The 27,172-nt window shown below is 38.2% G+C and overlaps 2 protein-coding genes across 2 annotated transcripts; one reads left to right on the top strand and one right to left on the bottom strand.

The window, feature by feature from the left end:
• The first annotated feature begins 7,632 nt into the window (after positions 1-7,632).
• On the top strand, positions 7,633-19,977 carry LOC139140459 (methylthioribose-1-phosphate isomerase-like). Its single transcript, XM_070709746.1, has 7 exons — positions 7,633-7,951; positions 8,618-8,798; positions 11,836-12,071; positions 12,907-13,076; positions 13,988-14,164; positions 14,731-14,955; positions 18,415-19,977. The coding sequence occupies exons 2-7, from the start codon at positions 8,640-8,642 to the stop codon at positions 18,558-18,560; spliced, it is 1,113 nt and encodes a 370-aa protein (XP_070565847.1). The 5' UTR covers positions 7,633-7,951; positions 8,618-8,639; the 3' UTR covers positions 18,561-19,977.
• A 1,702-nt stretch (positions 19,978-21,679) lies between these two features.
• On the bottom strand, positions 21,680-27,033 carry LOC139140458 (prenylcysteine oxidase 1-like). The gene is made up of 5 exons (XM_070709745.1): positions 26,883-27,033; positions 26,276-26,482; positions 24,771-24,951; positions 23,757-23,972; positions 21,680-23,243 (listed from the first exon to the last, which is right to left on the bottom strand). Exons 1-5 carry the CDS (start codon positions 26,998-27,000, stop codon positions 22,451-22,453), a joined length of 1,515 nt encoding a protein of 504 aa, XP_070565846.1. The 5' UTR covers positions 27,001-27,033; the 3' UTR covers positions 21,680-22,450.
• Between the last annotated feature and the right edge of the window lie 139 nt (positions 27,034-27,172).

Here is a 27,172-nt window from a genome sequence, read left to right as displayed (position 1 = left end):
GTTGGGTGCGTTTCAAACTTACTGGTGACCACAAGTTCGAATTTCCTCATTACATAATCTACTAAAATATTCGTAAAGGAGTATAAGAAGTTCTTGCCCGTGACTTTATCGTGTTTTGTTAATACTCTAGCGGAGTTCTCAGGTATTATATTCAACTTGACTAAATATTGCAATCTTCCATTTCTATATCGACCCTTCAAAATTTTCTCAACTTAATGATATGGAGTTTCTCAACTTTTTTAGCCCACTGATGATAGGGCGTGTCCTTCATTATCACTAGCATATTTTAAATCTTCGAATTTCGAGTGTTCATCATTATCATCGTCATTACTAGAACATATACACTCTGACTTGGAGTGAAATTGATATCGCTATTTATAAATAATCCTAATCTCGCCAGCTCCAGACGACTGAAATGTGACATGTAATTCATCTCTAGACTCATCAGAACTCGGTGAATCAAACACAAATAAGCTCCCTTCAGCCTATCAACGTCAATGACTTTATGGCAATTCTAATTGCTATTCAAAAGTCCTAACTTATAATTAATAGGTCTCACTTGTTCTGACATTATATATTATTGCTTGAATACATGGGTTTATGTGCCCGAGAGCAGGTGACAATTTGCCCGATGCCAGGAGGGCAAATTGTCTCCTGCTGCGAGGGCACATAAACCCATGTATTCAGGCAATAATATTTTTATTACATGCCTCTTAACAGTTAATGATCTGTGACATTTAGTTAGTGCAGGGAATTTTCAAGCAATTTTATCATTATGACCAGCATCAAACAGATTATAACAAAGATCAAAATAGCAGTACGCCCATGGATATTTTACATCTAGGGTTAAGCATATACTTTGACGTCGAAAACGTCGAAAGGCTTCACTGGATCGGGTAATCAGGGAAACCGGTCAGCACATCGTTCACCGGCCCGCTAACTCCCCGGATGATCCTATTCAAATGAATGCACTGATTTTCACTCACATCGAGGCATGTAATGAAATGTATGGAACAGTCCATTTATAGACAAACTTTTTATTTACTCCTGGCTTAATCGACCGCTTACAAAGATACACTGCATCTCCTATCTTAAATTCTTGAGATTCCTTAATATTGCGATCATGACGCTCTTTCATTTTCTGCAGTTATTTCTCGACATTTTTCTAGCCAACTTAACAGCTATGCCTCTTTTATCTGCCAGATATTTCAAATGGGTTTTAATATTTCTCGTTCTTCCTTCTACATATTAAAATTCAACATCCAAACATAAAGTTGCATCTCTTCCATACAACTTGTAAAACAGGGATCCCGTCGGTTGCTGGGGACTTACACGATAAGCAAACAGAACTGAACTCAAGTAACAATCCCACTCTTTCTGTCTACTGTCTACAAACACGCAAAACTTATCAACAAAGACGCCATTAAAGCCTTCATCAGTCTTCATGGAAGATTTTCCAGTCGGTCTCTAATAATGACACAGAATGCCGTCAACACTATCAAAATTTTGGGCAATATTCATTAATTTCTAAGCTAACTGTTCGTTTTCTGGTAACTCATCTTTCTCTATATATTCGACAAGGTTTACAAGATACGAGTCATGTCTCTGTTCTTTATGTAATTGCTCTATAACTTTTTTGTCAAGTATATTATCTGTCATATAGGTATTGTTTCTTGATCTGAGTTGTCCTCTTGGCCTTTACCATAGCCTGATGTGGAGCTTTCGGGTTCATTTGTCTCAAACTCCTTATTCTCTAACTTTGATTGAGAATCAATTGTTAAACTAGAAACTAAAGCGGGGCAATTAAGTCTGTATTGACTGCTTCATCGACAAGTTTTGTGCTATGATTTGGTCGCTAATTTATTTCAGGACCGTTTTCGAGATCAGTCACATAGGAAGGAAACCATCACATTGTAGATTTGGTCGCCTTGACAACCCGTCAGCATTCATGTGTTTCTTCCCAGGTCTGTAAATAATTTCATGGTCATATTGTTGTAATGTCATTATCCATCGACACGAACGTTAAATTAGAATGATGAGTTTAAAAGATATGATTGCTCCTTATATAGGAATTGCAATATCAGACAGCATGTACAACAGCAAGCACTTCTAATTCCGTAATCGAGTAATGTCGTTCATGACAGTTTAAACTTCGTCCTCAATACAAAATAACACGCTCGACACCAGTTTGTTGTGGCCAAAACAAATTTAAGGGCAAAGGCCTAACAATCGGTATAAATAATGAAATCTTTGTTCATATAAGGGTACCCCAAAATTGGTGCTTTACACAGTAATCCTTTTTATTTCTGAAATGCTTCCTCGCATTTAACAGTCCACTAAAATTTGACTCCCTTTCCCAATAATTTGTGTAAGGGCCTAGCAGTGATAGGAAAATTCTTCATGAATTTATTTTAATAATAATTAGCCAATCCCAATGAGCTGAGTTACCGCTCTAACTACTTCTAACTTACTCTCGTCTACTGCTATTTCATATTGGCTTGTAATATGTCCCAAAAAAGTTACATTTCTCTTCATAAACTGACACTTACTGGGCTGTAATTTCAATCCTGCTTCACGTAACCTGGTTAAAACTGCATCAATATGTCGCAGATGTTCCCCAATTGTTCTACTACAATAATGTTCTCATCAATATAACACAAACATACTGAAATTAATATTACGTAAGACACATTGCATTGTACGCTGAATACAACTCGGGCTGTTTTCCAACCCTTGCGCGAGCCTCCTATTGTTATACAACCCCTGGTGTGTGACGAATGCGGTTATGGGTCTACTTTCTTCATCCAACTCTAACTGAAAATATCTGCATTGTAAATCTATAGTCGAGATACTTATAGGCCTATTTTCCCAAGAATTTCTAGAGATTCATCAGTTCTCGGCAAAGGGAATGAATTAGGCACAGTTATTTTGATCAAATGTTGGAAATCATTAAAAGAAATCGCCACGAATTCCCAGGCTGCTTAACCAAAAGGCGAACTGGACGTTTCGATAATACCCTGATGTAACAAACCTTCAACTTGTCGCTCTATTTCCTGTCATCTTTCGGGAGTAACTCTATACGAGGCATGGCGAAACGGTACAGCACCCTTTTGCAATTGAATCTTAAGTTTGATCAAATCACAGTGTTCTAGTTTACCACTAGAATCTACAAAAGCATCAGTGTTTCGTAGCAAAACATCTGTTTGTTGCGTTGAGTCTGGGTAATGTCTAACTCATCGAGCTTTAATTGGCTCAGTACAGTAAGTAATCCCTTTAAGACTGTGACAGGCTGTGAATTGTGGAGATTTTATAAATCGTAGGTTAGGTCATGGGAATTATCTTACGAGATAAAGATACTGGCGAAAATACTCAAACGATACCGTTTTTCGTGATTCTAACGTTGGTATCAAATGTATATACAATTCTCATGGGGAGCGATTTCTTACTTAAATATGTTAAACCTCTCGCCGCCAAACACTAGGCGTTAATCGGGTTCCTTTATTACAAAAATACCATAACACTCCATTACAATATTTATACAGCACCTTAACGGGATTTACTATTTAACGCCCCGGGGAATTATCAAATCGACAGTAGTTCTCAGTGGTATCAGATTGTAACAACACTATTTGGAGTAAAAACAATAACAGCTCTAAAACGCTTCAAAAAATCTAAGCCTAAAATCAAATCGTGGGTAAGAGTATCCAAACACATGTTGAGTCAAAAACGTCGTAAACATCCCCGTGAAAAGGAATTATCTTCTTTGTGCGTTTGCCGCAAATATGGTGTGCATTCATATCGACTTATGTCATTGAGTTCTTGTAGTTTTAATTAATAATTTTGCTTGTGTCTGTGACCATCTGGTATATTAACCTTAGGGTGAGATAGACTACCTATGTAACAGCTGCAACTATTTTCTTATCTGTACCCTTTGTCCACCAGTTACAATTATCGAGGGCACCCACTGAAAACGTGCAATGTGTCATGTTTTCCTGTGTTTCGCTAAACTGCCAATAAGACTTTTAATAATCATAACTTTTAATTACAATGTTGCTTTTCAAGTCACCTACCCAACCAATTTACAGGAGTGATCAAGATGGCCAGAACAGCCAATTTCGACCAACCAGGTTTAAGAACCTGGGAAAAGTTGCTAAAAGTGTGTGATAGATATATTGTTGAGATAAACAATGAGAACAGTAGGATTAAGAGAATGTGACTGGTCCAACCTGTTCAGTTTCTGTGTGGCGACAAGTTTGAATGTCATGATTAAGAAAGTGGGAACTCCTCTGTTAGTAATACGAAATAAGGTTATGTCTATCTTCTCTGTATAGTTGATATACATAATAAATTCCTGCATTGGCAAATTCACTATAAAAATTTTCTGTACCTGCAATTAAAATATTTTTTGTTATTCCAAATAACTGTCCTATCATAGTCTGCCAAAGGATTCTCTTTTTGTAACTATGACCATGTTTTTACATACTATAGAATTTTTTAGAATTTCCTTTCAAGTTTCTTTCACATTCATATTCATATCAAAATAAGTATTCATGCGATCATCTTGATGTTGGATATCTTGCCAATCGGAAACACAAAGAGTAAAGATTTAGCCAAATCGATCACAAACATTTCCAAGGTACAATATACTTGCCGACCAAGCCACACATTACTAATTTTCTGACTACCTCTGTGCCCCATACCTCGTGATTCAGGGCATCCTCGAGCATATGCTCAAAAATTAGCCAAAATATTACTCTCTTCAAAAATTGCCATTAACTCTGAAGATCCAATGCACTTAATTACGCGATATTATGTAGATGAAGAAATCTTAGAGAAACGAAAAACTATGTCACTCACAAAGACCTACAAACACACATAAAAACTAACACACTCCAACTGCTGACATAGGCCAACTTATCGGGCTACGCCCAAACGTGGGCTACAGTGTACACAGTTGTTGTGTTGCAGCCGTAGAGGATCATATAAACAATCAAACAGGCTTACAAAATCACCAACCTCGAACAAAATGTGTACATCTGTAACATCTGTACCGATCTGCCTGGAGGACATGTAAGGTCACATGAAATGGTGGTATATTTCCGTATTTACGTCATAGTTCATTGTTTGTGTGCAAATAAACCGGTTGCATCTTATGTGATTTGTGGGGTCAATTTTTTTTTAAAAGACGAAAAACTAATAACTCCTTTGTCTCTTTGCAACCAATAGTGATTTAAAATCATTTGAAATATGTTTTCATTCTTTCTTCTGACTAACATAGCTGTCGTTTCCCCACTAATTAATTGTGTAAGCATTCTACAGGCTGAAGTTTGCTTATTTCATATATCTTTTAACTTAAATCGCGTTCATCTTGGACAATATTTTCCATTTTTTAGTCTTCTCTGTCCTAAGTTATCCATATGGGGTTGGGTATTACGGACTTAAGGTCTATTAACTTCTAAAATAAACATTCAATAAATAAAATCTTCCTTTGTGCGATATAAACTGTCAGTTTCAATAACAATCATCCTTCAAATTGTTGACAAGTTTCACACAGTTGATATTGGATTTGAGAATTTGCTGATCCCCGACCGGACAAAGGTGTACTTAAATACACTTGTAACAGCCGAAATTGCCAGCGTAGATTCCACGTAACGGTTAGATCTCCCACTTCACAAAGTTAGATGGTTGATTCTTCCACGAAGTCTTCTAACTACCGATTAACTTCTCCAGTACAGTCTCGTTATATGTCTATATTTGTGAGAAGCTGTGTTATACTAAACGTGATATGGGATAGCTGCGCCCTCGTAAGTCTATTGCATCGATGCGAGGACTTCCCTCGGCTGTCCTTGATGGAAGAGCCACCAGTAGGAGGAGAAACCAAGACGCCTTGCAACTCGCTGATAACCCATGGCTACGTTCGAAAGTGAAAGATTTAAACTTTTGCTTAAACTTTCCTCAATGAATCTTTAAACCATTCTCTTTCAAAATCAAGAATAAAAATTGGGATTCACCGTGCAAAGTTTAGTACTAGGGAAGCAAGTTACCAAAGATTTACAGATATTTGAAATTCAAAATGCCATCCCTACGAAAAAAATGAACTTTTCGAGTTTTGGAAAACTAAGACGGTGAATTTTTTTAATTTCTAATGTGATAAATCAAAATAAAAGTGTAAAACAATATGATTTCAGATCGAAATGATTGGTTCAATATCTTGTGTCCCTCGCCATTTTTTATTCTCTGAGTTGCTTTAGCATGTTTTGCATGAAAACGTTCAAAGGATAGGCCTAAACCTCTCATTAAAAATTGATAACAAAAGATAGTGAATATCAGTTTACAAGCACAACTTACTGGTCGAATCTTTAAATACCTACCTACTTTGGTAATAATTTTCTCCACTTTGTTTTTCATGAATTCATTACCTCGGGGTTTGAGAGTTAGACTATGCCACAAGTCAATATTTTAGCACAGGGAAGAATCTGTATTTGACTTTCCTCTGTTTCCACTGGCAGGCCACTTTCGTTTTAATGTTAAACTGGCCGTGCCTGCTTGTTGACAAAAATTAATATACATAGCTGGATACGTCGTTTCTCTGAAAGTTGATTTCGGAATCGGAGGGACTGAGTCAAAAAATTGAAAGCTGCAAGGGGGTTGCTCAAAAAGTGGAGAGAAAGACGGGAGGTTACTCAATTTTTGGTGCGAAATAAATTGAAACACCTCTCAGATTGCACCATTGCACACATCAATTTCTCAAAATTTTCGATGCGAGATCTCCTCTCGTGCTCTTCCCCTTGGGATGTTCTAACATTTTACCTGGTCCAGTACAACAAATTGAAGACACCTCTTAGATTGCACCAGAATGCACCATTGCGCACATCAATTTCTCAAATTTTTCACAGGATCTAAGACAAAACTAAACTGTCGTGAATTCATCCTTTTGGCCTGTTATCACTGAAACATATAATATTATTTTAATTGACGTCAGTTCAATAATCATTTTAAATTTTAACCAAACCGTACTATACGGTTGGCGAGCTTGCACCATTGCACACATAAATTTCTCAAAACTTTCCACGCAAGACAGAGGACAACCCCTCTGACACTTTCCCCTGAGCCTCTCGTGTTTTTTCTCTCCCTTCCCCCCACCCGCACTTTCAAATTCTGCCTAGTCAGATATCCTAGTGAAACTTTACTGAAAGCCCTACCATGGTACCCATCCAAATTAAATAATACTATATGGTTAGATACTGGTTATAGCGTGAGCTTTTATATCTATACTTTGTTGTGACTTTGACTTCATTTTGTTGGTTTCACCTTTTTCAACTGTTTTTCAACATACTTAATTTGCGAGAATTTGTTTCTCGCAATCAACCAGCGAGAACTGTTTTCTCGCTCAGCGAGAAATTAAATTCTCGCACTCAATCCGTTAACTAATTTATTGTTGGTTGATTGCGAGAATTCAATTTCTCGTAGATGCAGAGTGAGAAAACACAGTTCTCGCTGGCTGATTGCGAGAAAAGAAAATTCTCGCACACTTCTCGCTAAAAAGCGAGGAAGTGTCCATTTCTCGCAAATTTCTGCAGTTGTGTCAGAAATCGAAGAAGCCCAGTAACGTTGAGGGCGCTACCTCGGGTCACGCTGATGCAGACTGGATGCAGACGATTACACGTGTGGGTACCGGGTGAACGTACATTTCGTTGGTGCTAGCAACACTGCGGTGCTGCGAGCAGAGTCCGTGAATGTGAGTGACGACGTTACTCGTTGAAAGTCAAACGTTGTGTATTTTATATTGATAACAATCGATGATAGCCTTGCGGTAACGTTCGAAAACTGTGTGGTTCCCATTGAGGTCATCCAACTACACGTGTCTGCCTGAGTTGTCAAGTGAGATCAACCAACCCGGCTAATCCGAGCTCAAAGAGAACAACGTAAACTGTAAGACTGCGACGCGAAGGTGAGGATCATTCAAACAAGTTTGTTTTAGCTGGTCTTGAGAGGGTACACAGATCGCAGGCGTGCTAGACTTATATTTTGAGTGAAGCACATGTGCAACAGCAACCTCTGAGTCTGATGAATGGTTGAAAATTGTGATATCATGAGTTACATACCCGGGGGTTACATGTAACCAGTTCTTTCTACCTCCATGACGATGTAACACTACTACCTCCATGCACCGAGTGAGATGTTGATTACCAGAGTGGATGGAGCTTTTAGTACCTATTATATTCCCCTTGGGCAGTCAGTCAAAAGTCTATTCCACATCTTAAACCTTTCTTTTCATGTTCAAGATGAATTGTCATGAGGGACTACTAACACAAATCATAATTGTCAGCTTCCTCCTCCCATTGTCTTCTGTTTTCAATGATGCTGTGCCTTATACCAGGTCACAGAAAGGCCACACATCCCTATGTATAAAGTCGAAATATCTTTCCATATCATCTTCAATGATTTATATTCCAATGGAATACATGTAAAAATGTCAGCTTTTATATAGCTCATTTTGTTCTGAACTATCAGCTTTCAAAATAAGTTACTCAGACTTTGTAATTTGTGTGCACGAGTGTAAATACAGATTGATGTAAACATCAAAACCATAAATGTGTATTCTTGATACCTCCAGTTTGCTTGATAATCAGTTCAGAATGTCAGATAACAACGTTTCACCGAAAATGACCTTGGAAGCTATAAAGTACACTGAAGGTCACTTGAAAATACTGAACCAGCTCCTCTTGCCAACGGAGACACGGTATCAAGATGTAAAGGGAGTGAAAGATGGATGGGAAGCTATCAAGGAGATGAAGGTATGTGTACTTTAAAGTAATATGCACCTCAGAAGTGAAAAAACTTAACTTTTGCTTAAACTTCCTTCACCCCCAGTTCCCTGTATACAGGTCCAACTTTACCATAGAAAACAATGGATTTGGGAAAAACCATGGTGGTGAAAGGGTTAAACTTCCTTCAAGGATTCTCTTTCAACCATTCTCTTTCAAAATCAAGAATGACAATTAATCACTGGGTCACGGTGCCAACTTTGGTATGGAGAAACAAATTAGCAAAGATGTACAGATATTTGAAATTCAAAATGGCCACTGTCCCTGTTAAACTCTATGGACAAAATAAAATTTTCATTTTTTGTAAAACTAAGATAGCGAAATTTTTTCTTACACCAAGAGCTTTAAAATGAGCCCCAACAAGTGGTAGATCAGAAAAGAGTTGTAAAAGTTTGAGCGTCCAAATATCTGTTTCAAGGCCCATTCTACCTTATATCTTCCCTTGTATATCACCTAACCAGAACTCACCTGACCCAGACACTCGACCTGATCCTGTTTTGATAACTCCCGCAGGTGTCATGCAAAGTACACAGTTTTTCTTTATCATACTCCTTGTCTGTAATCTTGACCTGTCTGCAACCCATTGTTTACCCAAACATATTTTATCTAGCGCTGTCATTCCAGTTGGCATTTTGATAAACAATCATAGATGCACTCAGCTATAAGTAGCGTTCATGCTTTTCATTCATTGTTTAGCAGCAGAGAACCATATAACAGTGCAATAGGAATCCTAAAAGTCTTAAGGGTGACACCAAAAGATTGATGGTCGATCAAAAACTTAACTGAAGTTTCACTTTCAGAAAAGCTTCTGTACAACATATTGATTTAATAACAAGAAGTTTAATGTTCACAATAAAAAAAGAAAACACACTTTTGATTTAAACTAAGCTGATGGGGAGTTCTGTTAAAATGCAGTGCAACTGCCCTGACTCAGTTTTTGTATCAAAACGTAGACTTGACTTTTGTTACAAACGAGAATTATAGTTGTCTATACTATTCATACTCATGGTGCTAATCTGATAGGGTTTTGATTGAATGCGTGGTGTACGTATGTGTGCAGAGGCAGTGAGTTGGCCAATTTCCAGCAATTTTAATCAGAGATACTGTACACATAAATGTACCATCCTAGGGTATTTTGAACAGGTTAAGATTCTAAGTGAAAGTAAATAAAGCTGTACAAAACTGTCACCTTGCCACACTTTGAAAGTTCTCACTGCCAACCCACTAGTTTTCCCCTCTCCCCATATGGAAATTTCCGAGAAGGCCGCCTATCACTAAAAAAGCCCCCCCCCCCTCCATTGTTCTCTCCCTATCACATGATCTTACCCTCAAAGTGACACCCTGACAGCAAAATCTTACTCATGGCTTTTCTTTTTAAAGTTCCCCCAAGCACAACAAACATTTTCAGCCTACTGATCATAAAAAGAAAATTGCCAACCCTTTTGCCAACCGCACTTACAAATACACTATTTCACAAACAGCTTCATTACATTCTCCTGTGTAGAACCAGGTTTTACTGTCCACTGTAACTTGATGAAAACAAGTTGGAGCAGTGTACGACTCACATGCACAGCAAACTGGCAAATGTTTTGATCAGATTCAGTGAGATTCATACACAGTGTTTATGGGACATAAATCTTAAGTCCTCAGAAAGAGAACTTTGAATTATCCAGTGTTATTGTTCTCGTGTATATGTTAATAAAGAATGAAAATGTGTCCTTTGTGTGAAAGTCGTAAGGTAATATTGCTTTCAGATTCAATTTAACTCTGGAATAGCTTGCTATCAATTGCTTCAATTTGGCATAGAATGATTTCTGCTGATTAATATACAAGCTGGTCAAGTTTCTAAAGAGATGTGGAGTGGTTTATTTGGAAACTTACAAAATAAGGTTTTTCATCCAACATTGAGTGACGATGTCGCTCCTCTTCTTTTGTGCTGGAAGGTAACAAATGTACAGGTTATGCATATGTTAAGGGGCAGTCTTCAATCCCTGGTTCTCTCATTAGTGGTTGTTGACATTGACTGTTTATGTGACTTTAGTATTTTGTCCTCCTTTGAAATTTGTGCACAGTTAGTCAGTTTCCTCAGAGATAAAGCTAATAAAAAACCCTCCCCCTTTACTCATTTCTCTTATCACCTTCAGCATGATAATTTTAAACAAAGTGATGAGCTTTCTATTACGATAGACTCTGTTGACCTCGCATCTCATACCCTGTAAAATTATTTATTTATTTATTTATTTATTTATTTATTTATTTCGAACTCCAACATAGATATGATACAGTTAAAAATCATATACATCCGCACTTACAGGAGGATTTTAGTAAAAAATACAAATAACATGATGTTACAGGACAAGAAAGCAAGTTAAAACAAATGACATGCACAACAAGGACAAAGTAAAAATTCAAAAGCAAATGCTTTTAGCTTTTCTTTTAAAACTCGAAACAGAAATGTTAAAAATTGGTAGACATTGATAGAAACTATTATATAGCTTTGGAATGTGATTAAAAAGTGAATTGCTAGTAAATTTAACTCTACCACCAGGTTCATGAAATGTCCGTTTCTGTCTAGTTGATCGCCCAGGAATGTGTAAATTAAAAATTGGTTGGCAATCAAGAAGGGCATTAGTTGATTTGTGAAGAAAAACAAGGTCAAAATAAGTGCGCCGTTTAGACAGCATTGGTAAATTAAACATAACACACATATCATCATATGAATAATCATCAAACCTTACTTTTACAAGATAACACAAATATTTAACAAAGTTACGCTGTACAGCTTCTAGTTTGTCTGAGTACACTTTGTCAATGCTATTCCAAACAACTGATGCATACTCGAGTTTAGTTCTAATGAATGTTTTGTAAACCACGAGCAATGCATCCACTGACAACCGTTTGCCAAACCTTTTTAGCATGCCAAGTTGTAGCAAACCAAGTAGGAGTTTTCTTGCATGTTATATGTCTTGAAACCTTCATAATTTGTTTGGAAACCTTTTTACTCCAGGTCCGAGGTGCTCCAGCCATTGCCATTGTTGGGGTGCTATCCCTTGCTGTGGAGCTGTCACAGAAGCAGTTTGAGTCAAAAGGAGAACTTCTGACATTTATTCAAGAGAAACTGGAGTATCTGAAGACAGCTCGACCGACGGCGGTGAACATGAAAGAGGCCGCTGACAGGTTGTGTAAGCTGACTGAAATGCTGTGTGAAAGAAATGACTCAACAGTTGAGACAATCAGGGAAAGGTAAGTTCTGCAGGCTCTCCCATCACAAGATTTTGCCGCAACACTTTTGACAGGATGGAAAGCTTTGTCAGGTGTAGAATTTAGCAGGGTTCAAAAATTTTTACCATCATGTTTCTGGCACCTTGCATGATTCTATCAGCTTTTTTCTGCAATGAAAGTGGTAATAGCGTTTAGTTTGAAATTAAAAATTTTTACTTCATAAACTGAAAATTTGAAGAGTACAATGTCTTTGTAATAGAACCTGACATGATCTGAGCATGGTGAGGGCTGAAGTCGATCTGGGGATCAGAATGGGCACAGACAGTAAAAGTAATGGAAACAATGATATATCACATGTAATGATGAGCTGTCATGCAGGACTTCCATTGCTAGAGAAAGATCATGCTTGGTGCAGTTTTTCGTTTCTGTATAAAGAGATGAGTTTACTGTTTTCATGTCTTTTCTGTGTGAGGAAATTCCAAATGACTGTTATTTATGACTGAACATAAGTAACGCTGGTGCATGATATGATGAATGTCAAGTGCTCTCTTGGTGTCCCATACACCAAGTTTTGTAGTCAGCTAGGACGGCCATATTGGAGCCTCCTGGATTCCATTTGCAATTTACACAGAATCCAACAAATAGCAGTTATTATCAGTCAAGGGTTGTAATGAAAATTTTTTTTCAATTCCAGGGAAAGATACAAATCACAAAACAGAATAAATTGGATCATTTTCTCAAAGGTGGATGCAAAGTGTTTCATTTCAAGATAGCACAGCAACTGTTCTGTCACTGTAGAGCTTCCTTCTATTGATAAATGATCTTATGTGTCCTGTCCTATCCTGTCTTCTGACAGGTACATTCAGGAAGCTGAGGCCATGATGGATAAGGATGTGTCGGATAACAAGAATATGGGCCACCATGGAGCACAGCACATACTGGAACACTGCAGTGAGGACAAAGTGAAAGTGTTGACACATTGTAACACTGGGTCTCTGGCCACGGCAGGGTATGGCACTGCTCTAGGTAAGCTGTTTTTCACATCTCTCATGGCTGCTTTGTTTCTACCTCTGAGCAAGGAGGTCAGAGATAGATGCACTTAGGCACTATGACTCAATATATTCTCAGGTCATAGGTCGCAGAGAGCACCAATTGTCTTTTTCCAAGTTACTTTCTTCTGCAGGCTCTATGACTCAATGTATTCACCGGTCATAGGTCACATAGAGAGCCAATTAAATGTCTTCTTCCGGGTTAGTTTTTCATCATACATGTGCTCTCACTGGCCAGGTTTGATCTATGAATGATCAATCAAATAAAGGAACTTGACTACCATGTAAAGGGAAGGGACTGGCTGAACTTAGTCTTTCACTGTGAGGTTATGGTATTACAAAAATATCACTGGTCATCCGATATCAAATGTCAGTGTTTAGTTTGACAGAGGATGGACATCTAATAGAGGGCAAGAAAAATCTCAAACTTTGAAAGTGTCCTTTGAAATCATCCAAAGTGAATATAAAGAGGCAAAGCAAAGACACTGGACTTAGGGCACCTGGAAACTATCAAAGTTACTAACTAGTGTTCCACAAGCCTCAGCACATGCAAAATGCATTGATGTCAGATGTATAATAACATTCCATATTCTTTGTGTACAGTAGTAACAGTACTACTTCAGTTAGCATCAAAGTTTTAGTGAAAACCTTATAATTATCATACACTTGGATTGTAAGTCCATCAGGTCTTGCAATATCAACACAAAGAAAGTATCGGTATATTAACCTTTCCATACAGCCTAATAACAATTGAAAATGTTCACAATCCCTTTTAATCTAGAAAGTCTATATAATATATCGCACACCACACTTAACATATCAGTATTCCCAAGAATCAAATCTTCTAGAATGCTTCATCGCTAATTTATGCATATTTCAACTGTTCAGGCGTAATCCGAGCATTGCATGACCAGGATAAACTAGACCATGCATACTGCACGGAGACCAGGCCGTACAACCAAGGATCAAGACTAACTGCTTATGAATTGGTCCACGACAAAATACCGGCCACCTTGATTGCTGATAGTGCAGTTTCCATGGCAATAAAAGAAAAGAAAATTTCTGGTAAGTAGGCAAAGATACATTACCAAGGTAGCTGGACTTTTCATGTTCAGCAAGGTTATCATTGCTCTTGTAATTCGTCAGTGGTTACCTTTGGTAATATGACTGAGTCACATTTGAAATAAATGATATGTTAGTCTGAGATAAAAACACCTCACAATAGTATTTATGTAATTTTGATATTTCAAAAATAAACCACATTCAGACTATCAACAGCAATTAAACACATTATATGTCGAATTGAATGGGACTTGTTGAAGATACTGTGATTTGCACGTTTTACAAAAATGCAGTTTACTTTCAGGGAAACTCAGTCAGGTCATTTTCAAGTGAGTATGCTTGGGAGAAGCATGGGAGAAAAAGGTATATCATGCTCTCTTCCCTGAAACAGTCCAGTGTGATGAATAATGCGGATCACTTGACAATGCTTGAAATCGTCTCTGAAGTGAGACCATTGTGATGTCCATTTACAGCTTTGGATGAACTTTGAGTATCTTCAGTTCGTAATGTTAATTCTGTCAGTGCATAACAAAACAAAATTAAATGTCAAATTTCTTTCTGCACTGCAGCGGTAGTTGTCGGAGCTGACAGAGTGGTCGCTAATGGAGACACTGCCAACAAAATAGGGACCTTTCAGCTGGCAGTAGTTGCAAAGTATCATGGGATACCATTCTACATCACAGCGCCCACCACATCCATTGACCTCAACCTTGGCACGGGTGATGATATTATCATCGAGGAGAGAAAACAGAATGAACTAACAACCATCAAAGGAATCCAAGTCGCTGCCCCAGGTAATTGTCACTCTATCAGAAATCTTAAAAGGGCAGTCTTCAACACAAAAAGGGTTTTATTAGTCACCATATGCATCTTTACACAGACCTTTTATCTTCCACTGGTAGGTTGCAGTAATCAATGAATTTAAACTAAACAAGGCAGTATTGCTGAAGGCAATGAGTACTTGGGCCGTGATGGAGTAATTTTGAGGACACTACTATTCAAATATGGTCTTGAATTTCCTCCTGTCAATTAGGCATTTGATTAACTGGTTATTAAATGAAGCAATGGCATGACAACGGCAAAATATGTCTAGCAACTTTTGTGGAGTTTGAGGCGGGGTTCTTTATTTATAGTGGAAATTGCTTAAACTCCTTAAATATTCAAATTACAGCAAATTTCTTTTGTTCTCGATGGTAGATGTCTAATATTTAGATGGGCATATTAAGATTTCTACCCTATAGTTATCCCTATATACAAAAATCAGACATCCAGCTCTATTGGCTTGCTCAGAATTAGATATGTGCATAATTAATGAGGTACAATAGTGGCGTCATAAGGTGTCCCATCATACCAAATATGAAAGGTTTAGCACTTGTGGTTACTGAGTTATGGACAATAATGTATATTTGAGGTCAAAGGTCACCAAGGTCACATGATATTTTGTCAAAATGTCTGAGATATCTGCGTGAACCGATGGACTCACTGATGGACTCACGGACGGATATGACCCAATCTATAAGCCCCCTGGACTTTATCCGTGGGACAAAAACTGTGTCACTGCATCCTTTAGGCAATATGAATACGATGAGAACTAAATTTTTATTTTCTTGGCCTTATACATGGGAGTCTATGGAGGTGTAAACTAAAAAGTCCTCTAACACGGCCAAATTCGATCGCATTGTGAAACAAATCGACGTGCATCTGTATGGGGTTGGGTACTATTCTTGTGCAAAGTTTGAAAGACATTGACCATGGGCATGTCTGAGATATCTGCGTGAACGGACGGACGGACGGCCGACGGACTGACATGACCAAACCTATAACTCCCCCAGGACTTCGTCCGTGGGCACTAAAAACAACGCAACAGTTATTACAGCTACACTGGCGGTAGGTTCATATCCAGAGCCCCGTACGGTCTGCCGCCGTCGCTCAATCTCATAAACCTGGCCATATGGGCAACTGTGTATGTGCAGCTAGCTGGATGCTTGACTTCCCGGAGAAGGCGAGCTGTCACGTTCAAGCTCAGGATTATTTGTCGATCAAATTTCAGTAAATTTACCTTACCTGGATGAAATTTTGTCTATAGGCTGAAATTTCGCCGAAGTTTGACAAAATTGCATCGATTTTTCAGGTTCATATCCGACATTTTTGAGTTTTGAGTGCAGACAGAAATAAGTTTTGAGCAACGACCCCATGTTGGCTGCGACCCCATGTTGACCCCTAGCCCTATGCACGATGCTGTGTGCTACAGCTAACACACAGCATCGTACGTAGGGCTAGCGAGAGAGTTGCCGACATCGACGGTTATTTACGAGAAGTGAATAAAAGACTGTCATTTTTGGAAGCGATCGAGTAGCTGAGGTAGGGTGGGATACGACTTGGGCCCAAGAACGCTGAATTTCGGCAGTAATTTGGCTTTTTACGTCAAGTCCCAAAATGGATTTGAAGTCTCTGACCCTACGTACGGGTCTTTGCAGGGCTGTGGTGAGCGGGGCGATTAGCTGTAGCGGAACACACAGCATCGTACGCAGGGCTAGTTGACCCCAACGTGAAAATGTGTTCGCGATCAAATTTTCATATATTTTTTTCAGAATTTTCGACAAAATCATTGCTTCTTAAATCTTTTGTAAAATATAAAATACTAAAATAAAAATGCGATGTGCCATGTCTCCAGATTTCTAAAATATCGTTCGTTGACCGTTCGACGGAATACTCATTTCGCAAACTTGTGACGCAGTTGAAATTCAATACTGACCGCCAAATAATCTTAATGAGACGAGATCATTCTAGACATCCTCCAAATTATCCAACCATTCGCGTTAGAGTTCAGCTCGCTTAGAGTATCATAACATTCTTCGGCCTTCGTTTAGATCGACCCTAATCTCTCCCATTTAGGAAATAAATACACAAGCACCCTTGACACACTTCGTGCACCATCCAGGACCAAACGCGCTGCAAATCTGTCTTGACGTCATCATCTCCTTACATGGTAATCGGCATACCGTATTTTTTAGCAAAGGAGACACAGAATACGTCGGAGTATTCAGTTTCAAAACGTATTACATTGTGTGATGTTGTCAAAAAAGGTAATGTTACTGCAGTGGTATAAATTACAAAACACAAAAGTTCAAATCAGTTTATTTTGGACTGGCTTTACCCAACATTTCATATTGTTTCTTATGCCAGATTTGACCACGTGCTTACTGGACGACCCCTTTACATGCAAATTTTGTGTCAAATGGTGTGTTCTCCTGGAAAAACAAACGTACGATTTCTATATGAAGGAGCGAAATTTGCCCTCAAAACTCGAAACCACCCCTTTATGGGATGTACCTAGCTATTTTGAACGAGCTTCTCGAATCTGCAGCTCTATTTCGAAATGATGGTCTGGTTTTCTCAGCTCAAGGATAAGTGTTCTCCATCGCTGTGGGCATTACTATTCTCAACTGGGGGTACAGTTTCCAGTCGTAATGTTTTTCATTGTGTCCGGGATATAAAACCTTTCCTTTTCTCAATTTTACTTTGATTAACACTAGTCCACATCTTGTCAGCGATTAAACATGTTACAAGTTTAAATGTTAAATTCTGGTCTCGAGCCCTCTTGTTCGACCAAACTGAAATTACCCCTCCCACTTTGGCTCGTCCAGTGGGTGTAGCAAGGGTCGTGCCATCGCCTAGGAAACGGAGGGTGCATTAATTGTTGCATTTCGATGCACATTTTGATTATATTCAGAAGATTTTGTGGCAAAAACTCAGATAGAGAAGCATTAATATTCACATCTCACTTATTCAAGACTGGCTGAGAGCAGCACTTCCATTCAGTTAACATCATTACGCCATTTATTATGCCAAGAAAGATGAAGCCAAGACATTTTGCCCTCCCTGGTCTCAGCCAGAAATGGTTATACCTTACAGAGTTTTTTCCCACGGAATGAAAACAAATGTACTTGGGCTGAGGCCCAAGTACAATAATCAAAGATGACATGCCTAGCTCCACAGACCATGCTACCATTCTCTCTTCCAATGCCAAGTATATTGCAATGCCAAGAACTCACACATATACTCCAGTAAGTGAAATTGATGAATGGAAATTATATCACTAAAGTTTGTTTATAATCGCAACTGAAAATCAAAATGAAATACTTTTGTTATATTATTCCGTAGCAGACAGGAGTACATGTATAAAAGTCCATTCCCATTTCAGTGCCCGTGAGTGAGAGGATGGTGATGCTTTTGTTTATTTGTCTGTTCAGGAATCGACTGCTGGAACCCAGCCTTTGATGTCACACCAGCAGGACTCATCACAGGTGGTATCATAACAGAGCATGGTGTATTTAAACCAGAAGAACTAAATGCCAAATTAGAAAATTATGAAATAAACAAGAAACACAAATGCTAGTTGAAAAACAACAGGAAAAATTTACAAACTTTGACAGTCCATTCATGTAGCAGCACTTTATTTGATTTAAAAATAACTTCATCAGATAGGTTTCATTGTTACACAAAAGAGTGTATCAATTGTGCCGGAAAAATTGAGAATCTTTGGATAATGGAAGAGCGTTTCCTTTCAATCAGCAGGAGCGAAAGGATTAAAATCATTTATTTCTAAAGCAGGTGATGTATTTTAGTGTGCTAGCCCACTGCACTATTCACATTCTGATTCATAAAAAAGGACTATCAGTATAAACAGACATGAACTTTTACCTTTGCTAGTTGTTTTCGTGTTCTTTTCACGAGCAGCAACCTTATTTTATTTTACTTTAAGGGGGATCACATGCCAGTGAAACCCTGTTTATACCAAAGAAGAGTTAGATAATTTTATGACTAGGAAGATAGCTTGTGCAGCCAAGGCATCTACATACACTCGTAGATGTATCTGCTGTCAAAGTTATCTTGATTATGGAGTGAAAGCTCAGATATTCAGGATCAAAGTTGTCCTCTTTTACGCTGATTACAAATTTAACAGAAGATTCTTCTTGGATAAGTTTTGTAAATTTTCACCCAAACCACTCAGAAGAATTGTGATTTCCTTTAATAGTGGTATGTCCTCTTAGAAAGCATGCATAATTAAATATTTTGTAATCATCATGATATTTATTCAAATGTAACTGGTCACACACCTTAATATATAACGTAACTGATCACATGTTGAGGTCACAGGGAAAATGCAATGTCAAGCTTAATGTCACAAATTACCAATAACTGGCTGCTAGAACTGAAGAGCACATTTTAGTGACAAACGTTAGAAAATTTAGCAAGATTATGCAAGATGGTTTTGTTCTGTATTTGCAGGAGAAGACAGAATTTACCTGGTATGGTAAGACTTTGCCGTGTAAAATGTACATGGGAATATACTGGACTCACAAATTCTGATAGAGAGCCTTTGAGTTGGCATGTGATGTGTATGTGTGTTTGGTAACATTATACAAGAATAGAACTGCAACCTTTGCAATAAACGTTCTCTTTTATCAACCATAAAAATCAGATTTGATATAAAGCCAGAGTGTGTTCAAAGTCTGAGGCAAGATAGAGCCTAGACTTGAAAATCTGTCACTTGAGGGCGCTCTGTAGGGAGCATCCTCAAGCGACGGATCTTTCAGTCCAGGTAGAGCTTTCAGTCTATCTAGAGCCACTCTGTGGAGTGCTACTTACTGACATTTCCAAGGTGAGATTCATGTTCAAAAATAAGTTCCTGTGACAATCCAGTAGTTGAAATAAAAGTGCCGTGGGAGGTCTGGAAGTCTTTTGGTCTTAGTACATGTTCAATAATTTCAGTGTTGTACATGGAATTATAATAAATTGTATAATTACTAAAATGTTGTTACACTTTCTATCATTCTATACCTAGCATGCTGATGGTCAGCAATTCACAGTTTATGGTTCATAAAAAAGGCTAGTTTTTGTGTGGACAGACAGCATTTCCCAACTTTGTATCAAATTATTTGCATATTTTGGTATATAAGCCAGCCATCATTCATCATGGTTTATGTGTTATCTTGTAGCAGGAAGCTGGTCTTGCAGAGTTATCAAAACAAAAAACCTGTCCTGTATTTCCATCAATCAGTTTAGCTTGGCATCTTAAATTAGTGTGTACCCTTTGACAACCAGACATTGGCACTTCAAAAGCTTGGTGGACCCATCCAGAAAGAAATGGTGATAACATGGTTACATTTATTTGTTTATTTATATATTTAATTTGAACTCCACAGATATGATATAGTTTAAAACCATATACATCCGCACTAACAGGAGGATTTTAGTAAAAACAGATTAAAAATGGTCACAGGACAGTAAAGCCAGTTAAAGCAAATGACAAACAACCAAGACAAAACAAAATCACAGACAAATGCTTTCAGCATTTCTTGTAAAGCAGAAAAATTGCAGACTGATAAAACTGATAAAATCTATTATATAGCCACTCAAAAAAGTACATTGCTGGTAAAATTTAACTGTGCCACCAGGTTCATGAAAAGTTCTTTTCTTCTATCTTGTTGATCGCCCAGGAATGTGTAAATTGAAAACAGCACTGGTAAACTAAATGTAACACACACATCATCATGTGAAAAATCAAATCTTACTGTAACAACATGACACAAATATTTTACAAAATTACACAGAAAAGATTCTAGCTTTTCTGAGTACACTTTGTCAATACTGTTCCAAACAATTAAATCATATCAAGTTTTGTTCTCACAAAAGTTATATAAACCATGAGCAGGGCATCCCCAGACCATTTCCCAAACCTTTTTAGCATGCCAAGTAGTCTTCGAGCATCACCAACGAATGCGTAACTTCATATGTTACAAATCATGATAGACAATGTTCTCATGAAATCATGTAATAAATCAAGGGGTCAAATAAATACATCAAAGGCAAAAATATGATCCTGTAACTGGCCATGCCTCGCCTGTAAAATTAGAATACCTCTTTGATATGCAGTGTCCTTTGTGCCTTGTTGAGACCCATACACAAATTGACTGAGGCATGGCCCGGGCTAAACCATTAGTAATCCTCTTAGCGAAATAAATTTTGTCCACATCCACAGTTGATTCTTCAAAGTCCATGCTGGTGCAGGTCCAACACAGTAGTTCTTCATAATCTGCAGCTATCATGACTTTTACAATGAGTACAATGTAGTGAGGCAACCGTAAGCAAATCTTATTCAGACTTGAGTTGTCCAAGTGACCATAGTGTAAACGTGAATACAGCACAGTCCTCTCATACAGTGTGGTGGTTATGTATTCCTTCATTGCAATGCAGTTGCGTTGGTGGTCAATGTAACCAAACTTGCAGATTTACATGATCCCAAAGCCTAGAAAATGAAATTTTCTCATGCCCTAGTAAATATTTATCGTCCTGGTGTTTTAAATTGCCAAAGACCTTGTACAAAGGATCTCTTGTTTTATTCCAAGAAGGGGTCCATTCATCACATGCTGTATCAAAATGGAATGAAACCATACAACTGGGACTGTTGTGAGTGATCACAAATTCTACACATGATCTTCTACAAAAGAGACATACACTTTTCCGAGAATTTTATTTCAAATTTGTTTTTACTATAAAAATGATTTGATTAGTTTATGTAATATTTACATTCCTAGTACTTATGTTGCAAAGGTAGAAAAAATATCCAAGAAGTTGTTGCTTTCCCTCACATAGCTTTTCATTCTGCCATATTTTATGCAAAGACAAGTTTTCCATGTTTGCTCTACATTATTCCAGCCACTGCCAACATCATTAATCATACCCATGTATTGCCATGCTACATAAAATGTAGTTATATTAGAAGAGATTCAAAATGAAAATACTCTCAGTAAATTGACTGAAATGATGGCGTTGACATTCACTATTCTCTGAGTAAGTCACACCATAGGCAACTGCTCCACCGTCTATGGTCATTCTACGTTCTAGGAGATGTGACAAGTATATTTCATTAATCTACAGGACATGATTTTCACTGAAATTAATCCCTCCTGATTGTGAAATTGTATTTTTTGGATTCTGAGAGACAAGACTTGATACCTCATCCCAACCAGTCTTCATAATTTTGCAACGCCTATGGTCAATAAGGAGCACTAATCTGACTCACACGCAGGAAGATTTTTTAATCTGCCCACACAATTGCTTTCAGTTTCATCTCATCAGGAATATCAATAAAGAAAAATTTTGTGAGTATCAAAGTACCATACAAAGTGATTTGTTACATCAAGTGCATTTGAATGTAAATTGCTGGTGAATCACGGGTTGGTAGCATTTGACATACATGTAGTCCATCACTTTCTAATGTATCTACAGTTCAGTTTTTGGTTTCCACTTGGCATCAATTTTATCATTCAGTCCATGATATTTATTGTACGCTAGCAAGGCAGTGTTCCTACCACCAACTGCAACCATCTCCATAGCACTAGCAGCCCACTCAACAGAGTTGATGTAATACAAGCCAGCATGCAGTTCAAAACTTGACAATGTATCTGGTGGATCGTAATGTGGATAAGCCAGCCAATCAACCACCTTGGTTTCTTTGCGGGAAGTGAACAAGGTACCTAGTTGGTTGTCTGTGAGAGGTTCCCTGGAGAAAACTTTCCACACTGGTTTTTGTGTCTCAGTCTTTCCCTTCTGGTAGTCAACTGGGTAGTTGTGAGCCACGCTGTTGATTCCAAATTTGTTGTCCCTTGTTGTCAGGATTTCAGTGGGGCAATCCTCTTTACTGTCGAAACCAAACGCTCTGAAATTCAGTTCCCCGTCAACATACGTAGCTACAGTCCTGTGAAACGGGTCAGGGAAATTGGTGATTTCTTTGGGGAAACTCTTAAACTTCAGGTCTGTCTTCCCATGATGCAGTGGAGTAGCAATGACGATGATATCATACTTCCCTGCAACATGTGCACTGATATTACCATTCTTGTCTGGTGGTTCAGCAATAATTAAATAGTAACCAGGTTTATCTCCTTTTGCTAACTTTATACCAGATACTGTAGACTTGTATAGTGTGGCTTTGGATTTTTCTAGGAGTCTTGAACAAACTTGTTTGTTTCCACCATGCACTGACCACAGACCACCCTGTACTCCGGCCAGGGAAACCCTGTACTCCGGCCAGGGAAACCCAACCTGCCAAAATATGGGAAAGTTCATTAGCATGATAGAAGGGTCTCTGCCATCTCTGTGAAATTCTTAGTGATGGAACCATTTACCACAAGTGTCATAGTTTGGCAAGTCCATGTGAGAAGCATGAAGGTTACCATCCGGATAATAAACATAATCTAAACCTTATCAATTTAGAGTATTCAACTTTTGCAAATTGATGATCCTAGAAACTTTACATGTGTTCTCTTTCACTTTCTGTCACCATGCAAGTGCTTTTACAAGAAGCACAATATATAAGATGTACGAGTATTTGAAGTTCAAAAGTTGAATACTGTATCTGAGCTTGCTCTATGAGAAGAAAAAATACACATGATTTTACAAAAACCATGATGATGGAAAGGCAGTCTTTTCTAACAAGTATCAAATGACTTATTAGATGTCATAAAAAACAACTGTAAAATTGTCAGGGGGAGACTATCTTTCTCAGGAGCACGATATGTTTGAAGTATACTCACCAGCAAAAGCTGACATGTTTGTTTGCTGTCCATAGTTGACCCTTGCCGCTATGGACACCATGTCGGCAACAAACTCATCAGCATAGCCATGTTCTTTGAGCACCTCCGCCAGTGAAACTTTTGTAAGGTTTACATACTCCCTGCCTCCCATTGCATTCAGTATGCCTTCGACAGAGGTATACGCAATTCCATTATCATGTACATCATATATTCTGTAATAAAAAAGACGTACAGAATTTTGATCTTGTCTGCTCATTTTGAACTCTAATCTGCCCTGCAAAAATGGCATGGGGCAAAAAACCAGATTAACTGCAAATGTTCTCAACTGTATTTTGATACATTACTGAATGGTGATAGAGGGACCATGATTACTGCTGACATTGTTTTTGCTTGATTTGTAATGTTGAAACACTAAATACAGTTGTTTTGATTGGCTTTATCCTCCCATTCCACAAAAATATCTCCATTTGAATTTCCAGCTATTGGTTTGCCATTTTGATGCAGTCTTAGTGACATTGGTGAATAACACCAACAAATGTAAAATTTCTATGGTGTAAACTTAGGACAATTAAAATCTGTTGAAATGGAACAGGATGACTCCAGCAGAACCAGCATTGCCCTGTGTCAGAGGCAAGACAAACACTTTCAGTTCTCTTTAAAAGTTCAAATGTGCATCCTCATTTTGATAAAAGGGTCATAAATAGCTCCCTTTTTTATGAATATCAAGAAAAAACACTGCACCTGTCCACTTTTAAAACTGAAAGGAAACGTAATGGTTACACACTTGCACTGTTCTTCATTTTATAGATGACTCTATCAATGTGTGTCATAACCTTGTTGACTCAAAGGTTTTTCAAGGGCAGTATTAGCTTCTTTGAAGAGATGGTATACCTTTTAAATTTAACCATCAAGTTAGTCAGACATAAAATTGGTACATTTGTTGCAGGAGTGTACAGCATCTAGAAAAGTATGCAATGTAATACATACTGGAATGGAGCATCTGACCTTACCTGCTGAAATTTTCTATCAGGACTCCAACAGCTTTCCTCAGTTTGAGAAGATCAAATCCATATTTCCAAAACATTTTGGCGAGTGTCACTACAGACCACTGGCTTTCAATGAATACAAACTCTTCACCATTGTAGAAACCCATCTTTTTACCTGTGGTTGGTCTGTCTTTGTGTTTCAGCCCTACAAAAATAATGCAGCAGTTTTTGAAGATTTTGATTTGATTGTCATAAATTATTAATCTCGATAACTCCATAGCTTTGAAATACATCTTTTCATTAAGTTCAAGACACCTTAAAATGAACAGAAGTGGTTTTGCTTGCTGTCTACAACATGTACTACCAGTATGTTTACATTGACTCAGTAGCATCGCTGGTTGCATGCTCAGTAAAAACAGATCTGCCCACCAACTATGGTACTGTAGCTATTATCTACTGGTACACTGTTCATTTCTGAGTGCAAGGGTTGTAACAAATGAGCATACACCGTCACACATCATGCATGTCAGACTTTAGTCTGGCAGAGACCCTGCGATTCACGTTATTCCCTGTTGGGACACGCGCGCGCCCTTCAGAGTACGCGACGCGAATCCCAGGGTCTGGACGTTCTTGCAAGCGACCGGTCGGATTTCTGCCTGATCCGGGTACTTTATAGAACTCCACACATCCGTTAATCAAAACAAAAATGACAGGTAGCATAGCCAAATAAAATTAAAAATGAAAAATAAAAACATGTCGCATATATAGGTCTACTGGCTACTAGTATAATATTCTCTCCGCCCATTTAGATAGGTGTTTCTTTTGACGTCACTACCCTTATGAATATTCATATACTTACAAGAACGGACAGTCGCTGTGTCTGGCAGCGCGTGCTCACAGCTGCACAGCGTAGCTTTCGAATGCAGGCCTATTGTGGGGGCGCACTAAACAAGGCACAGCGACTGTGGAGAGTCTAGTCAGACTTGTGCAGCAGCAATCTGACTTTTGTGTTTGGTGTTCAGTATAAATTAGTCCTGATTGAACAACAAACATGTAAACTATAAACTCTGAATGGTCATTGAATGAGTATTATGCATATACAGTTTCTATTCCACGATGGTGCATATTTGTGCATAAGAATCAAAGCAGAGCTGTAGATCCATCCCCTGCAATCATTCCCGCCAGCCGCAACGGACCTTAGTCTGGAGTAAACTTAAAGCAGAACAGATCAGGATGTCACTCTGTCAGCAATTCACTGGGATTGGCTTTGAGGAAAACTCAAGATACCCTATCCAGGAGGAAACTTCTAGTCTTTCTTGTGCACTAGCAATGGTAACTGTTTGAACATCTGACTGAAAAAATATATCCTTCTATTTCTTCTCGATATTTACAGACATTTTCTTGAATTTATCCTGTCTCACATATCCTTGCCATCCAAGATTATATTACTCCTTAATAGGAGGATATTACTGCTAGATTCTTTCAAACTGCTTTATTGTGACAGTGATAAGAAGTTACAGATGTCTCACCAAGATCTCTGACAAATCTCTGCATGTACATATTCTTTGGATGGATGACAGTGGCCCCGGATTCATAAACATGTCCACCAATGCTGACAGTGGCCAGTCTGCCACCAATCTCCCCAGCTTCATAGACATCAAGCTCTGCATCCTTACCGAACAGTTGTCGCAGATAGAATGAGCACGAAGAGCCACCGATGCCTGCTCCAATCACACCTGATCAAAAATTAATTAATACGTTATTTAGGGAAAAAATGTCTCACTGATTCATTTTGGTCAACATTTAATCACAACAAAACAATCTAACTCGAGGTCTATGGTCTTCAAAAATAAAATGCATCTCTGAGGTTGGGAAATACAGCAGCTTTATCGCATTACAGGGCAGTACACCAGGTAAAACTTAGCTTTCTCTACAACGTCATCATATCATCTTCAACCACTGACACTGTTGCTTATAATTCACCACTGCCATTGCTATCTTCGGTCAGGCACTGACTGAGGCTACGCGCTGCGACCTCAAGGTTCACACAGACTGACACCTAGCTTAAGTCTCTGCAGTCTTCCTTAGCAAAAACTAAGAGTTAAAATAGTGTTCAAACATTAACAAGTCTTATACCTATCCTAACGGCAGATTCTGCCTGTTGCTCAGACTCTTTTGCGTAGCAGACGAAACGAGATAGTGCCAGGCAGAAGGGAGCAATCAAAACACCGCGGCTCAGCACGGTTAGCGCCATCACTGAGCAACTTGTAACTCAAAGGCAGAATTCACAGTTTGTCGTTCGCATCATCAAATGACGTTAACATGAAATTTAAATCCTCATAAATAAACATTTAAAAATGAAAGCATCTTCAATTAGTGCATGTTTAGACTTTACTTGATTTATAAATAACTTGAGAAAACAGAAA

This window comes from Ptychodera flava, chromosome 9, assembly GCF_041260155.1.
Source record: "Ptychodera flava strain L36383 chromosome 9, AS_Pfla_20210202, whole genome shotgun sequence".
Taxonomy (NCBI): domain Eukaryota; kingdom Metazoa; phylum Hemichordata; class Enteropneusta; family Ptychoderidae; genus Ptychodera; species Ptychodera flava.
Note: the sequence above shows the minus strand (reverse complement) of the source record. Positions and strands in the feature narration are given on the sequence as shown.

Coding starts and splice junctions, on each gene's coding strand:
- LOC139140459 (XM_070709746.1), top strand. CDS start 8,640: ATGTCAGATAACAACGTTTCACCGAAAATGACCTTGGAAGCTATAAAG. Junction 8,799..11,835: donor AAGCTATCAAGGAGATGAAG/GTATGTGTACTT, acceptor TTTTTACTCCAG/GTCCGAGGTGCTCCAGCCAT. Junction 14,165..14,730: donor AAAAGAAAAGAAAATTTCTG/GTAAGTAGGCAA, acceptor TCTGCACTGCAG/CGGTAGTTGTCGGAGCTGAC.
- LOC139140458 (XM_070709745.1), bottom strand. CDS start 27,000: ATGGCGCTAACCGTGCTGAGCCGCGGTGTTTTGATTGCTCCCTTCTGC. Junction 24,952..26,275: donor GAGATTTGTCAGAGATCTTG/GTGAGACATCTG, acceptor TTATTTTTGTAG/GGCTGAAACACAAAGACAGA. Junction 23,244..23,756: donor ATGTCAGCTTTTGCTGGTGA/GTATACTTCAAA, acceptor GCCGGAGTACAG/GGTTTCCCTGGCCGGAGTAC.